This window comes from Hypomesus transpacificus, chromosome 2 (assembly GCF_021917145.1).
Source record: "Hypomesus transpacificus isolate Combined female chromosome 2, fHypTra1, whole genome shotgun sequence".
Lineage (NCBI taxonomy): Eukaryota > Metazoa > Chordata > Actinopteri > Osmeriformes > Osmeridae > Hypomesus > Hypomesus transpacificus.
Genome location: NC_061061.1, coordinates 12,820,691 through 12,836,270, shown reverse-complemented (window position 1 = coordinate 12,836,270; position 15,580 = coordinate 12,820,691). Strand labels below are relative to the sequence as shown.

At 49.0% G+C, this 15,580-nt stretch overlaps 2 protein-coding genes across 5 annotated transcripts; both read left to right on the top strand.

Moving 5' to 3' along the window:
• Window positions 1-111: 111 nt before the first annotated feature.
• On the top strand, window positions 112-3,458 carry LOC124482111 (ceramide synthase 2-like). Its single transcript, XM_047042481.1, has 3 exons — window positions 112-247; window positions 481-634; window positions 1,016-3,458. Exons 1-3 carry the CDS (start codon window positions 150-152, stop codon window positions 1,157-1,159), a joined length of 396 nt encoding a protein of 131 aa, XP_046898437.1. The 5' UTR covers window positions 112-149; the 3' UTR covers window positions 1,160-3,458.
• Window positions 3,459-3,750: 292 nt separating this feature from the next.
• On the top strand, window positions 3,751-15,021 carry arnt (aryl hydrocarbon receptor nuclear translocator). 4 transcript variants are annotated; one of them, XM_047033679.1, is made up of 20 exons: window positions 3,751-4,021; window positions 4,767-4,857; window positions 4,959-5,003; window positions 5,233-5,280; window positions 6,228-6,441; window positions 6,868-7,081; window positions 7,444-7,546; window positions 7,656-7,721; window positions 7,926-8,011; window positions 8,169-8,245; window positions 8,471-8,605; window positions 8,724-8,798; window positions 9,430-9,581; window positions 10,025-10,147; window positions 10,651-10,723; window positions 11,156-11,430; window positions 11,794-12,001; window positions 12,275-12,437; window positions 12,527-12,663; window positions 12,764-15,021. In XM_047033679.1, exons 1-20 carry the CDS (start codon window positions 3,985-3,987, stop codon window positions 12,845-12,847), a joined length of 2,406 nt encoding a protein of 801 aa, XP_046889635.1. In that variant the 5' UTR covers window positions 3,751-3,984; the 3' UTR covers window positions 12,848-15,021. The 4 variants fall into 4 exon arrangements, with proteins under 4 accessions (XP_046889635.1, XP_046889626.1, XP_046889651.1 ...); XM_047033670.1 differs by having other exon boundaries at window positions 12,272-12,437; XM_047033695.1 differs by lacking the exon at window positions 10,025-10,147.
• Window positions 15,022-15,580: the final 559 nt, after the last annotated feature.

Here is a 15,580-nt window from a genome sequence, read left to right as displayed (position 1 = left end):
CAGGGTGAGGCCATGGAAAGCGAGAATGAGATTCAACGCTGCCCCCTTGTGGAATGAAGACGACATCTTCAGTTATGGATGTCTGTCGGTCTCCCCTTCTTGTTTAACCCCCTCTTCCTCCTCTGTTTGACCTTTGACAGTCTGCCAAGATGTTTAACTATGCTGGCTGGAAGAACACGTGTAACTACATCTTTATCCTCTTCGCTGCAATTTTCATCATCACTCGACTTGTTATCTTTCCCTTCTGGTTAGTCTCTCTCTCTCTCTCACAGACACACACACACACACACACCCTCTCTCTCACACACACACACACACACACACCCTCTCTCTCACACACACACACACACACATCCTCTCTCTCACACACACACACACACAGACACACAGACACACACAGGTACACATCACCACACTTGCTAATGAATACGGGCCCTGTGACAGGTGATGTTCAGTGTGTGTGGTTGTTCTTCCTCCCAGGATCATGTACTGGACCTGGGTGTACCCCCTGACTCTCTACCCTCCCTTCTTCGGGTACTACTTCTTCAACAGCCTCATGCTGACGCTGCAGTGCCTCCACATCTTCTGGGCCATCCTCATCATAAGGATGGCAGTTCGTTTCCTTTCAAGCAACGTATGTGTACACACACACCACCAAACACACACACGTACTGGCTCACACACACACACCACCAAACACACACACGTACTGGCTCACACACACACACCACCAAACACACACTCGTACTGGCTCACACACACACACACACACCACCAACCACACACACGTACTGGCTCACACACACACACACACACCACCAAACACACACCAAACTGGCTCACAAACACACTTACACACACACACACACACACACACACACACACACACACACAGCAATGATGTTACAGATGTGACAAAGCCCAGATCTCAGGAAGTGCTTGGTCTGTCTGACTAGTTCATTGTGTCTTAACTCTTCTCGATTCCTCTTTTTCCCCAATTCTTCCGACCACTCAGGAAACCGTGGAGGATGAGCGAAGTGACAAGGATGAGACGGATGATTCGGCGGAGGAGGACGATAAGACAAAAGTTGGCCAGAAGAATGGACCCGTCCAGAACGGCCACACAGCCCACAACAACAACCATGCCAAGGCAGAGTGACAGAAACAGAAGAAGAAAGAGTGTGCAAACTCATGACCCTCAGCGTGAGAGAGGAGAGCAGGAAAAAGAGAAAGGGAAAGATGAAAGAGGGTATGTCAATGATGGAGAGGAAGAGGTATTCAGGTCCGTGACTTTGGATACACTACATTACTGTAACCTGGACCTGAAACATATACACCCCCCCCCCACACACACACACACTTTAATTGTTAAACTCACACATAGATGCACACACCAACTCAGCTGCACAATTGTTTTTTTCCACATAACTTATGTTGGCCTCATATGGGTGGCCTTGGGTAAGCTATAATGAGAGAGAGAGGGGAAATGGTGATGAGAAAAGTGACAAGAGACAGAGGGGTCAGAGATAGGAAGGGGGAGAGAATGATGCTGCTTCAAGTCAAGCTTTCCTTACAGTATTGGTGTGCCTTAAAGCCTTTTATAGTCATTTCTTTAGTTTGGGCTTCATCTGCCTTGATCCCACAGTATGTTGTCCATCGTGTCTATGCAGAGTTCCCTTTCCTGGGATGCCATATGGATGAGAAAACATACAGGAGGGTGACCAAGTGAGTCTGAAAGAGAATGAGACGCATTGAGGAGGCATTCATTAACCTGGTTTGATGATTCTAACTATGCAAAGATGTTTGTTTTGTCGAGTTCCTGTGCAACCTGTGTTTGTTTGTGTATGTATGCTCGTGTACACCTTCGCAGCTTCTGATACTGGTAGTCAGAGTGCAAGTTTACCTCTGCTCTCTCGTCACTGTCCAGTAGGGTCATTTTCACTGACCCTTGAGAATCATTTTTCAGGACAGAGTCAGGGTTTAGGGTCAATTCTTTTCATTCAGCACACGAGATTGATTTAAATTCATGTTATGAGTATGAAAACGTTTGATTCATGGACTGACTTTTGCTCTGTACCGAACTGGCTGTTTTCAGACACAGGTTTCTGCCTTTTTACATGATTCTGAAGATCTCCAGAGGGGTGTTGCTCCCGTGCCATTGCTGTCCTCCACTGTGAGGACACTGCTATGGTGGAGACAATGGTGCTCATGCAAGACTAAAACATATCGAACGCCTTTTGTTTATGTTTGATGCAGAGAAATTATGTTTCCTGATTCGGCCCCTATCAGTCACTATCAGTTTTTCCTTTTAAATTAAAAGCCCAAAGAGACTCTGATTAATGGAGCTGACAGTCAGGAACCCAAATGCTGCCAAATTGTATTTTTGTAATCTTTTAACTGTTATATTTTTCTCGAAAATCAGTTTGGACCAGTTGTGTGGTCTCATTCCAGTGTGGTACGTATGGCTCATGCTTTTAACCAGAAACCTGTTTCCCTCTTCAAGGACTTGAGGCTCAGTGTCAACCAAATGTTTACCATCAGTATTACTCATTTTGGCAGGAGTTCTGTCTACATAAGAGCTAGATGCCAGCTTACCAAGAATAGCATCCTGAAAGTGTTTGCAAAGTGGAAGGTCTCTGGTTTGATATGGTCTAACTTGGTTCTGAACAATGTGATCCAGTAGAATCTTCCTGACTGACACAGATGTCATCAAGAAAAGACATGGATCGATCCATCTGGATTGACATGGATCGATCCATCTGGATTGACACGGATCGATCCATCTGGATTGATCTGCCAAGATACAGAGTTTTTTTTTTATCTCAGGTGACTGGAATGGGCCTGAAGAACTACGTCCATGTGTATTGCTGGACAAATTGAGGCCATGCTAGCCAGGAGTTGTATGTTCTATGTGAGATTTTAAGTGTTATTCACTTTTGCCAGTGATCTGAGGTATGATTTCTATTTGAAAAACGGGTTTACAGGTATTTCATGCAAAATGTATATTACAGAAATTGCAAGATCTTAAGATCTGAACTCAATCACTCTGTTAACAGAAGTAGAAGTGTTGTATTTTTATCAGTATGCTTAAATCATTGTTGTTGTTAAGTGCCTTATCTGTAAAGTATGATGTTCTCTTATTTCTTTGACTTTCATCTTTGTCCATCTCCTCCCTCATCACTTGCACCCCCCTCCATCTCAGTCCTCTGTCAGCTTTCTCGCTCCCCTCTCTCCCTTCATTCATCTCTTTGAACCAATTACTCTAAAGTAATCCTGCATTCATAACCTTTCACTGTCCTCCACAGTCCACCATTTTGCTCATTTTATATAAATTTTTACCAATAGCCTCATGGTCTATACAGTCTGTACAAAAACAGTCATTATTACAGTGTTATTTTGTATTTTCACATGTTGATGATGCAAGTACTATTATTATAATTAAAAACAAAGATCAAGAATCACAGTTGCATTCCTATTGTTTCCACAGTTTGTCCCAATGTAGGCTGTTTCTCAGTTACCACACAACTGCTAAAATTAACAATGTCAACTAAACAGCCACCAGTTAAACACACAGTTAAAAAAAACAGACATTTCCAGGGATCAAATTCTGATTCAAAATCCCATATGAATAAATAAAGTATGAAAAGAATGTAATTTGATTTGGAATCTCATCTGCTCCTAACATTGGGGCTGTCCTTGTTGTGCGTCACTTGTGTCTAACTAGTGGGATGTCCAATAGAATGTACAGAAATGGAAATAGTTCAACCAGTTTGGCTGCCGCCATCTTGTAACGAGAGGGGGTTTAAACCCGGGGGAAAACAGGAAAAGACACAGAAATAATCTAGACATAATTCCATCGTTTGTAGATGATTAAAGTAGAAGTACAAGTACTTGATCAATTAAATGTATAATAGTGGTGAGAGATATCCGCAAGGTAAGAGGATCGGAGGAGTCTTCCGCAGCTGAAGTTTTTTTGTTTTGTTTATGTTATTCAATCCGGACATGGACTCTTCTGATCTAGGTAAAGTTGACAAAAATGTCTATATATTTTACTGATCAATTGGTGTATGTCAAATGGTCTCTGACTTTGACATGCCACTTTGGTCGGTCGCGTGCCGTGACACTGACAGTATTTGCCTAGGTTAGCTGGCTGCCGCGTTCTAACGAGCAAGTAGCAGCTAGCAGCTAGCCCTAGCTGATGTTAGCTAGCTGCTTGTAGCAGCAAGCTAGGTACACTAGTTCATTGCTTAAAAGGGGCCTTGCAAACTTGTCTAGGGGCTCGATTTCCCAGCCATACACTTTAGTCAGATATATCGTATTAGTTGTGTTTTCTTAGTTTAATGACTGCTCCTAGGCAGTACCAGGTATTCTTGTTTATGCTATACTAGCTAGTTGTAGCAGTATAACTAGGAGAGCTCCATACGTGCTTGCTCAGTTGTCAGGTGTCCCAGCTAGCTTCAGCTCTAGCTAGCTGATTATCTTGTTTATCGGGCTATGGGGCTACTTTACTGTAGCTAGCTAGCTCAACTCGTGTTGGCAATCCACATGTCATAACTCCCCTAGCACATACTGCCCTGGTTTCTGACCTTCTTAGACTCAAAGTATCGTTGTAAAAGGTCTGCCTTATAAAACAGCCAGCTAGCTAATCCCAATATTGTCCTGAATTTAAAATAAGAGATGTGAGTGTATTGAGCTAGCTAGTTAGCTTCAGTGTTTTGTATATGACTGACTAGGTGGCTCTAATGGCTAGTGCTGCCTTCTGACAGATATGCCAGATGCCATGGGAATGGAGGGAGGTGGGACGTCGGCAAATGCTGGAGCTGTTGTACCGAAAGGAACCAACAAACGACGGGCAGTGTAAGTATTGATCGTGTGTGTGTCTAAAATATAACCAGTTGTGTCTCTCAGTAAACTTGGTGATGGTAGTGTACATGATTGTCCTACGTTCAACTTCACAGGCCAGACTTTGACGATGACGACGACGACGGGAGTAAGCTGTTTAGGTATGACACAAACTTCATCTCACATCTTCTCCCACCTTATCCCTTTGTTGATTTGTGGGTATACATTTAGCTAAGTTTTGAACCTCTTGGTGAAAATGAAGTGGAATGCATTTGACCAACCACAACTGCTTGGTGATGCAGTCATAGTGGTAGTGTCAGCTCAGTCTCTTGTCACCTAAACACATAACTTCTCTCTCTTTGTCTCTCTCTCTATCCTCTCTCTCCCCAGGTGTGATGATGACACAGGGGGTTCTAATGACAAGGAGCGCTTTGCCAGGTAGGAGAGATGGTCTCTGCAGGAAACACTGACTGTGGGGTTAGGGTGTGTGGGGCTGGGGTGTGTGGGGCTGGGGTGTGTGGGGCTGGGGTGGGGTTGGGGTGTGTGGGGTGGTCTGGGGTGTATGGGGTTGGGGTGTGTGGGGTTGGGGTGGTCTGGGGTGTGTGGGGCTGGGGTGGGCTGGGGTGTGTGGGGTTGGGGTGGGCTGGGGTGTGTGGGGCTGGGGTGTGTGGGGTTGGGGTGGGCTGGGGTGTGTGGGGTTGGGGCGGTCTGAAGTGTGTGGGGCTGGGGTGGGCTGGGGTGTGTGGGGTGGGCTGGGGTGTGTGGGGCGTGCCGATAAGGACAGACTAGCCAGGTATGGCCTGGAACATTCTGGAAGGCTGGATCTTCTGTTTCTAATGTTACCAATTCTATTTTCTCTGCAATGCTGTCCTGACAGTGCATGTAAACATTTGCTGTGTTTCACAACTGTTTTTCGTAACACGTTTGTGCTGAGCCAGTCTGCTGTCTCATGTTGGTGTGTCTGACCGCTTCCTGAGTCACATCCTGATGCACCCACGTCCCAGAATCCCTTTCTCTTGACTCTCAATCTCCATCTTCCCTTTCCCCCTCTCTCTCTCTCTCTCTCAGGATTTCTGAGTCTTTTTTTCTCTCACTTTATCACACACTGACCCACGCTCTCTACCTCACCTCGCTCTCTCTCTCTGGGTCATTGATTGCGGAGTCATTGTTTGGTACATCCTCTTTTTTTCTCTCTCTCTCGATCAACTCAATCCCACCTCATCTGGACTGGCATATTTACATAGCTCTACTCTAAACTCTACTCCATGTTTTCCAACTACCTGCCCCCCCCCCCCCATCTTCATCCCTCCTTTCCTGTCCCCCCTCCCTCTCTCTCCCTCTCCCTCTCTCCCTCCCTCCCTCTCTCTCTCCCTCGCTCGCTCCAGGGAGAACCACAGTGAGATTGAGAGGCGACGGAGGAACAAGATGACGGCTTACATCACAGAGCTGTCCGACATGGTGCCCACCTGCAGCGCGTTGGCACGGAAACCGGACAAGCTGACCATCCTGCGCATGGCCGTGTCTCACATGAACTCTCTGCGGGGGAGCGGCAACACCAACGCAGACGGGACGTACAAGCCCTCCTTCCTCACCGACCAGGTAGGGAGAGGGGCGAGAGACACTATTGGATTGTATCTTAGTGTTTTTTGTATTGTTTGGTATTTTATTCATGTTTTTATGCGGTAAGGTGTCCTTGGGTGCCTTGAAAGGCACCAAAAAATAACAGGTTTTATTATTATTGTTGTTACACCTCTGCTGATTACGTGTCCCCTCCCTGTCTCTCCCTCCCTGTTTCCCCCTCTCTCCCTCCCTGTCTCCCTCTCTCTCCCTCCCTGTCTCCCTCTCTCTCCCTCTCCCTGTCTCCCTCCCTGTCTCTCCCTTCCCCTCTCTCTCTCTCCCTCCCCCTCTCTCCCTCCCTCTCCCCCTCTCTCCCTCCTGTCTCCCTCTCCCTCTCTCCCTCCCTGTCCCCCTCTCTCCCTCCCTGTCTCCCTCTCTCCCTCCCTGTCTCCCTCTCTCCCTCTGTAGGAGCTGAAGCACCTGATCCTGGAAGCAGCTGACGGCTTCCTGTTTGTGGTGTCATGTGACAGCGGGCGGGTGGTGTACGTGTCGGACTCGGTCACCCCAGTTCTCAACCAGTCCCAGTCTGACTGGCTGGGCTCCTCCCTGTACGACCAGCTGCACCCGGATGACAAGGACAAGCTCCGGGAGCAGCTGTCCACGTCAGACACCAACAACACAGGTGAGGCCATGAGGCTGTCCTGCAGTCTCTCCCTGCAGTCTCTCCCTGCAGTCTCTCCCTGCAGTCTCTCCTACAGTCTGTCCTGCAGTCTCTCCCTGCAGTCTCTCCCTGCAGTCTCTCCTACAGTCTGTCCTGCAGTCTCTCCTGCAGGCTGTCCTGCATGCTGTCCTGCAGGCTGTCCTGCAAGCTGTCCTGCAGGCTCTCCTGCAGTCTCTCCTGCAGGCTCTCCTGCAAGCTGTCCTGCAGGCTGTCCTGCAGGCTGTCCTGCAGTCTGTCCTACAGTCTGTCCTGCAAGCTGCGGGGGTTTCAGAACCACAAAAGGAAGTCAAACCACCCACTCTTTCTCTGTCCCTCCCTCTCAGGGAGGATGCTGGACCTGAAGACAGGAACGATAAAGAAGGAGGGGCAGCAGTCCTCTGTCAAGATGTGTGCTGGAGCCCGCCGTTCATTCATCTGCAGAATGAGGTGTGTGTGTGTGTGTGAGAGAGAGAGTATGTGTGAGAGTCTGTGTGTGTGTTTGTGTGTGTGTGTGTGTGTGTTTGTGCTCTTCATTGACCTGTGTGCTCCCTCGCAGGTGCGGCTCGTGTCCTGTGGAGCCCATGAGCATGAACAGACTGGGCATCCTCCGAAACAGGAACAGGTGAGGCTCCATCCCCTCCACCCCCCCATCCCCTCCACCCCCCCATCCCCTCTACCCCCCCATCCCCTCCACCCCCCCATCCCCTCCACCCCCCATCCCCTCCACCCCCTCCATCCCTTCCACCCCCCCTATCCCCTCCACCCCCCCCCCCCGTCCCGGCTGGGGCTCCCTGGGTAACCTCTCTGCCCGTCTCCCTCTCTTCAGGAACGGTCTGGGCCCTGCCAAGGAGGGGGAGTCCCAGTATGTCGTCGTCCACTGCACCGGCTACATCCGCTCCTGGCCCCCTGCAGGTGAGGAGGGGGAGGGAGTGAGGGGGGGTTGGAACCAGCCTGCTCTGTCTGGACATGTGCTGGACTTCCTGGGAGGGTGCAGCTAAATGATTATGGAACACACAATAGATTTGTGACTCATCTCCGAGGACCAAGTTAAGTCGTGTGTGTGTTTTAGGAGTGAATCTAACAGATGAGGAGGCAGACACCAACCAGGGTAGTCGCTACTGCCTGGTTGCCATCGGGAGACTGCAGGTACAAAGAGCCTGCATGCACCACCATGTGCTCACTTCATCAGCTTGTTTGTTTCAACCTGCAGCTTGTTGCACAATTGTTTCGCAAGAGTGCCCTCTGAAGCTGGTCCTCTGGGCCAAAGCCAGTCTAATGTTAGCAACATCACCAGACTGGCCATCAAGCAAACAGCAGGGTCAATATACAGAGGTACCCCCTCCATCACTCACTCCTTGTTTGGTTGTCTAGGTGACCTGTTGCCCGGGCGACTCCGACATGAACAGCGTCAGCGTTCCGGTGGAGTTCATCTCGCGCCACAACTGCCAGGGCATCTTCACCTTCATAGACCACCGCTGTGTGGCCACCGTGGGCTACCAGCCCCAGGTAGGCCTCGCAGCCTGGGGCTCCAGTTAAGCCCCTGTCCAGCCTTGGTGTCGTTTGGGGGGGGCTGCCGTCCGCACAGTCTGGCTGTGTTTCCTACGTGTTTATCTGTGTGTTTCAGGACCTGCTGGGGAAGAGTATTCTGGATCTGGCCCATCATGAGGATCAGAGCTTACTGAGAGACAGCTTCCAGCAGGTAGAGATATGTGTGTGTGTGACAGAGAGAGGGAGTGTGTGTGTGTGACAGAGAGAGGGAGTGTGTGTGTGTGACAGAGAGAGGGAGTGTGTGTGTATGACAGAGAGAGGGAGTGTGTGTGTATGACAGAGAGAGGGAGTGTGTGTGTATGACAGAGAGAGGGAGTGTGTGTGTATGATAGAGAGAGGAAGTGTGTGTGTGTGACAGAGAGAGGGAGTGTGTGTGTATGACAGAGAGAGGGAGTGTGTGTGTGTGACAGAGAGAGGGAGTGTGTGTGTATGACAGAGAGAGGGAGTGTGTGTGTATGACAGAGAGGGAGTGTGTGTGTATGACAGAGAGAGGGAGTGTGTGTGTATGACAGAGAGAGGAAGTGTGTGTGTATGACAGAGAGAGGGAGTGTGTGTGTATGACAGAGAGAGGGAGTGTGTGTGTATGACAGAGAGAGGGAGTGTGTGTGTGTGACAGAGAGAGGGAGTGTGTGTGTATGACAAAGAGGGAGTGTGTGTGTATGACAGAGAGAGGAAGTGTGTGTGTATGACAGAGAGAGGGAGTGTGTGTGTATGACAGAGAGAGGGAGTGTGTGTGACTCGGCAGTTATGATGCCAGAAGTTGACTGGTCTCTCCTGACCAGGTGGTGAAGCTGAAAGGTCAGGTTCTGTCTGTGATGTTCCGCTTCCGCTCCAAGTCCCAGGAGTGGATCTGGATGAGAACCAGCTCCTTCACCTTCCAGAACCCCTTCTCAGAGGAGATCGAGTACATCATCTGCACCAACGCCAACGTCAAGTGAGCTTTCATCCACTCAACACAAACACTCTTTAATGTCCAGTCAGCATCAGCTTGACAAGAAACATGGAAAGCTTAGTTGTGTGTCTGTGTTCGAACAAGTCGGTGAATTCCTCCCCAACTGTCCCCTCCCCCCCATCATGAAGTGAATCATCCTCTGATCCCCCCTCCTCCCCCCCCCATCATGAAGTGAATCATCCTCTGATCCCCCCTCCTCCCCCCCCCCTCCTGAAGTGAATCATCCTCTGATCCCCCCTCCTCCCCCCCCCCCTCCTGAAGTGAATCATCCTCTGATCCCCCCTCCTCCCCCCCCCCTCCTGAAGTGAATCATCCTCTGATCCTCCCCCCCCTCCTGAAGTGAATCATCCTCTGATCTCTCTCTCTGTCCTCCTCCTCTCCATTACCCCCCCCACACATCCTTCGCTGTAATTGCGGGGGTGTAGAACCTCATCTCAGGACCCCCTCACCCCTCTCTCCTCCCCAGGGGGGCCCCTGGCCTCCTCCCTGGGGCAGAGCAGCCCTAACTGCCCCCCCCTGGCTCTCAGCCCGGGGCAGGTAGCAGCAAGGTGAGATCAGATCGTCCTCCCCTACCTGACTGGGAGAGCAGGGGCTGCTTCACTGGACTCTACTGCTCTCACCCTCTATATCCATCTCTCACCCTCTCTCACCCTCTATTTCCATCTCTCACCCTCTATATCCATCTCTCACCCTCTCTCACCCTCTCTATCCCCCTCTCTCACCCTCTTTCTATCTCTCACACTCTGTCTGTCTCTATTGCTCTCTCTTTCTATCTCTAGCTCTCTCTCTCTCTCTCTATATATATATATATATATATATATATATATATATATAATTATTTTTTTTTTTATATATCTCTATCTCTATATAGCGATATAAATATCTCTCTTTTTCTGGTGATTTCCCCCTCCCTTTTTTGGTTACCGTGGTGACTGGTGGTGGGATCAGCAATTGTTTCCCGGTGAAATGGTGGAGGGCTGTCGATCTCTTCTCCAACACCCTCACCTGTCTGTCTATCCGTCTGTCTGTCTGTCTGTCTGTCCGTCATTAGGCAGCTTCAGCAGCAGCAGGCGGAGCTGGAGGGCGGAGGAGGATATGAGGCAGGCCAGGTCACCCTCCCACAGGTGTGTGTGAGATCAGTACTCTTAACATTCAGCCGTGTGTTAGTTCCTCACTGTACACTGAATCTAAGGTGTTCCAGCCACCAGACAGACATTCCTATTTTAGAACAGGGACACAATAGCAGGATGTCCTTGTGTCACTTCCTGTCCTGCTAGACAGTCTCCTAGCAACATGAGGGTCCCATGACTGTCGCAGCGTTGCGGGGGGAGCCCTGGCCTGTGTTCTGCCCCTGGCCTGTGTTCTGCCCCTGGCCTTGTTAGCAGGCGGGGCCAGGTGGACCACCAGCATGCCTGGAGAACCACACTGCTGCTCCACAGGGATCAGACTGCTGCCCCTGAGGCTTGGGAGCCAGGTGTACAGAGGGAAGACTGATGCATTACTGATTAAGCCAGGTAGAGAGAGGAGTCTGTGTTGAGGATGTGTGTGTGTGTCAGTTGGCTGTACAGGCGGTGACAGCAGCAGGCCCAGAGCACAGTAAGGCCCTGGGGAAGCCTGAGATCTACCCCTCCATGTACCCCAGCCCGGAACAGGCCAAGGGGCTGCCCCCACCCTCCATGTACCCCAGCCCGGAACAGGCCAAGGGGCTGCCCCCACCCTCCATGTACCCCAGCCCGGAACAGGCCAAGGGGCTGCCCCCACCCTCCTCAGCGGGGCAGATCTTCCCTCAGGTGAACGGGTACACCTCAGCACGCCCCAGCGACACCTACAGGTAACAGACTGTTTCTGTTAGTGTCTGAGGCATGTTTGTGTGTGATGGTGGGAGCTGTGTGTGTGTGCGACAGGAGGTCTGTGTGTGTGTGTGTGTGTGTGTGTGGTAGGAGGTGTGTGTTGTCTGGGGTGTCAGGTGGCTGAGCGGTTAGGGAATCGGGCTAGTAATCAGAAGTTTGCCGGATCGATTCCCGTTCGTGCCAAATGACGTTGTGTCCTTGGGCAAGGCACTTTACCCTACTTGCCTCGGGGGGAATGTCCCTGTACTTACTGTCAGTCGCTCTGGATAAGAGCGTCTGCTAAATGTAAATGTAATGTAAATGTGTGTGTGGTGCTTATCCAGCTCTTGTCCTCTGCTCCTCAGACCTGTGGGTCTGGCTGCTCAGATAGCTCCTCCTGCCCACTCAGCTGGTCAGATACTGGCTCAAATGTCTCGGCAAAACACCGGCCCCTCCTCCTGCCCCCCGGGTGGCCCCCCCAGCACCAGCAGCCCCCTCCAGGCCGGCCTCCAGGGGGGGGTATGGCCTGACACAGGAGGTGTGTCTGGGGTTAGGTTGCCGTTCAACAACCAGGTGAGTTATAGCAACATGGTCTGATGTGTTTTTTAATGTTTATATATATATATGTTCAATTATTATTAATATTTTTTTTCAACCTTTCAAGATGTTTTTTTTTTTACAACTTTAAGAAAAGTTATTTTTTTAAAGTTATTTTTTTTTTTTTTTTTTTTTGGTAGAAAATATTTTCAGGAAATGGCACAAATGTACACCACATGCAGAGGAGATGAAAAGCTGGATGTTCTGCCTAGTGAGTGTCAAGCTGTGTATTCTCCTCCCTTCCAGCAGGGGGTGCCACAGGCAGGGAAGACGCTGTCCCCTCAGTTCCCAATGGGAGGCTTCGGAGGCTCCTCCTCCTCGTTTGTCCAGATGCCCACGGGCGAGTCCCCCACCCCCCCCAGCGGATCCAGCTACGCGCCCGTCAACGCCCGGGGTAGCCTCAACGGCTACGGTAGGCGCCAGGAGAAAGCGTGCCTCTCCATACGTCTGTGAGCGTAGCCCCAGTCCATCTCACCCTTCCTGCTCCCTCCTCTCCCCCAGATGGAGCTCAGTCTGGTGCGCAGTTTCCCTCCAGGGCAGCAGAGGCAGTGTGGCCCCAGTGGCAGGGTCGGCAGCACTCCCAGAGCAACGTGGAGCAGCATCCTCACGCCCAGAACAACCAGTCAGACATGTTCCCTGTAAGTCCCACACCTTCGCACTCCTCCCCGGCCACATGGTGGCAGTGCACAGCTGTGGGGGGTTTACGGAGAAGCTAACTCATTCCTTTTTCGTCTCCAGGATGTGCTGTCTATGCTTGATCAGTCTGCTAACTTCAACAACGAGGATTTTGAAATCCCCATCTATCCTCCTTTCAACGAGTGATCCTGCCAACAACTTTTCAAACCTACATACCTCTGTCTCTGTCTGTCTCTTTTTCACGCTTAGCTTTTTGGCTTAAGCTCCTTATATGAACTCTACCTGCCCCCTGTAGTAGCACTCACCCCTCTGTCTACAAGTTGCTAGGCTGCACTGTCTACAAGTTGCTAGGCTGCACTGTCTACAAGTTGCTAGGCTGCACTGTCTGCAAGTTGCTAGGCTGCACTGTCTGCAAGTTGCTAGGCTGCACTGTCTGCAAGTTGCTAAGCTGTACTGTCTGCAAGTTGCTAGGCTGCACTGTCTACAAGTTGCTAGGCTGCACTGTCTACAAGTTGCTAGGCTGCACTGTCTGCAAGTTGCTAGGCTGCACTGTCTGTGAGTCAGGGACAGCTGGAGGGCTTGGTAAGCTGGTGTCTGTCGGTGGAGGAGTGGACGGCGACAGGCTCAGTGACGTGAACAGGAAGCCCACAGCAGACACTGCAGATGAACTTTTTTTCCGTAAGATTCGGCGACACACAAGCGGCCAGACACTAAGGCAATGCCAGGAACACTCACATCCAGGAAGGTGTAAACCTTGATGCACACGCACAGCCTTGCAGTGATGAAAGTCTCTGATCTCCCTCCCTCTGCCCAGCCCTGGGTTTTCTAAGGCAGGGTTTAGAGCTTTCCACTCCATGTCCCCTCCCAGCCATGTAGATATCTCCCTGCCCTCTACTCAGGCAACATGGGGGCAGGTGACCTGGGGCAGGTGACCTGGGGGCAGGTGACCTGGGGGTGTCACACACCCAGCACCCAGGCCCCTACACCCAGGCCCCTACACCCAGCACTCTACACCCAGCACTCTACACCCAGGCCCCTACACCCAGCACTCTACACTCTACCCGGCTCCTTCCTTCTTCACCCACGCTGATTGTCTTCCTACAGGGGCGACAGAGATTGGGTTATTATTATGATAGAGTGTGTGTGTGTATACACACTATCTCATGTCAGTGTTAATAAGCTGTGTATGTCAAATGGATTAAGGGTCGTATACGATATGTATTTCATGCTAAATGCACAACAATCAGTTGCTAACCCCGTTAGCTGTGGTTCCTTCCTTCCTCCAGCCCAGGATGCCACGGCTCCCTCTTCTCTGTCACATTGCCTACTGTGCACGGCTCCCTCTTCTCTGTCACATTGCCTACTGTGCACGGCTCCCTCTTCTCTGTCACATTGCCTACTGTGGGATTGGTTTCTACTTGAGTCAAAAGATTAGGAAAGAAATTAGGGGTTGTTTTCTAAATTGAAATTGAGAAAAAAATCGTAAAAGCAATAATTAACAAGCAGGAATTACAAACTTTAAAAAGCCATTCTTTATTGTCCATCTAAATGTTTATCTGGATTATTTTCGTTTTTACATGGAAAGACACTGTAGTTATGATTGAATAGTTGATTAATTGTTTGATATAAATGTTCCCATGTTTTTTTAATTATCTTAATTGGCTCCTCCCATTTTAGCTCTCTTACATGTTTTTGATGGTTGGTATTATCTGCACTGTTTTAGTATAGTTTTTATCAGGGATTTTATTCATAATTGAACTATAACACACATGAAAATATCTACATGACAAAGTGAAGCTCATTCCACCCACTATTGATTTAGAAAAACATCCAATGTTGCCCTGTCAAGATTGATGCCCTAATAATTGGACTTGGAAAAATCAGTTGCATTATTCTTTGGTTCTGTCGCCTGGCAGTATGTCCCTAACGTCTGATAGGGTTAGGGACAGTTTTAGTAGACTGAAAGACATTTTTCTGATATGCATACATTTTGTGTGTGTTTTACATTTTTACCCTTTTACTAAAGTATGTCTGATCATGTCAGCATGTGTGGGTAACTGCCATGCACGCACACATGCCGAAATATTTATGTAAATTGTATGTAAGACCTGTTTATAGTTTAGCGGTTTTCATTTGAAAAGGGCTGTTTTCATTTGAAAAGGGCGATATGTTTGTGTTGTTTGTTCTTGTTTTAAACCACTTTGGCTTTATGATGTCCAGGTTTTTACAATGATGTGAACTGCAGTTTATATCACTCATAGATACACAAATATATAAATATATATGTATATGAAATGTTAAACAAGAGTAAGGCAAAGAAATGTTTTGTTTTTTTGTATTAAATTGTTATATTGTTGAAAGACGAGTGAAATGTCTTTATTCTGAAGACCACAGTCCTGCTTCCAAGTCAGGACTGAAATCCACAGTAAATGTAACAGGTCTTATGGTACTAAGGCTTTGGGTGGTTTTCTGAAACTTGAGATGAAGAAATCTTGGCATAACTTCTTGTTGCACATTGTCATTAACAGACTGGCTGATAGTCTTAACAGTATTTAGTTACATGAATCAATCAGTCTCATACATTAACTGCCATACTTTTCAAGAGGCTTGTAGTGTTTCTTGATTGGCAGAGAAACATAAACCATCTCAGCCTTGATTGGACTGGATCTGTTTTCTCTTCCTTCTTCTTTCATCGCTAGCTGGACACACAGATCTGTGGCCATCTTTCAGGATCAGTTTCCTCCAGCCCCTCCTCTTGTTCATAGCCTTGGGGTGATGACAGATGGTTGAACACGGGCATTTGTCTAAAATAGGCTCTGTTGTACCCAGGTTGTTAATATGTCTGATATATTTACACATAAGCTGTATTCTGATTCAATTCTTCAGTCTGTTGGTAAACTACTTCTATTCTATTTTGAT

Coding starts and splice junctions, on each gene's coding strand:
- arnt (XM_047033670.1), top strand. CDS start 3,985: ATGTTATTCAATCCGGACATGGACTCTTCTGATCTAG. Junction 4,858..4,958: donor ACCAACAAACGACGGGCAGT/GTAAGTATTGAT, acceptor TCAACTTCACAG/GCCAGACTTTGACGATGACG. Junction 8,606..8,723: donor CCGTGGGCTACCAGCCCCAG/GTAGGCCTCGCA, acceptor TGTGTGTTTCAG/GACCTGCTGGGGAAGAGTAT.
- LOC124482111 (XM_047042481.1), top strand. CDS start 150: ATGTTTAACTATGCTGGCTGGAAGAACACGTGTAACTACATCTTTATC. Junction 248..480: donor CTTGTTATCTTTCCCTTCTG/GTTAGTCTCTCT, acceptor TCTTCCTCCCAG/GATCATGTACTGGACCTGGG. Junction 635..1,015: donor TTCGTTTCCTTTCAAGCAAC/GTATGTGTACAC, acceptor CCGACCACTCAG/GAAACCGTGGAGGATGAGCG.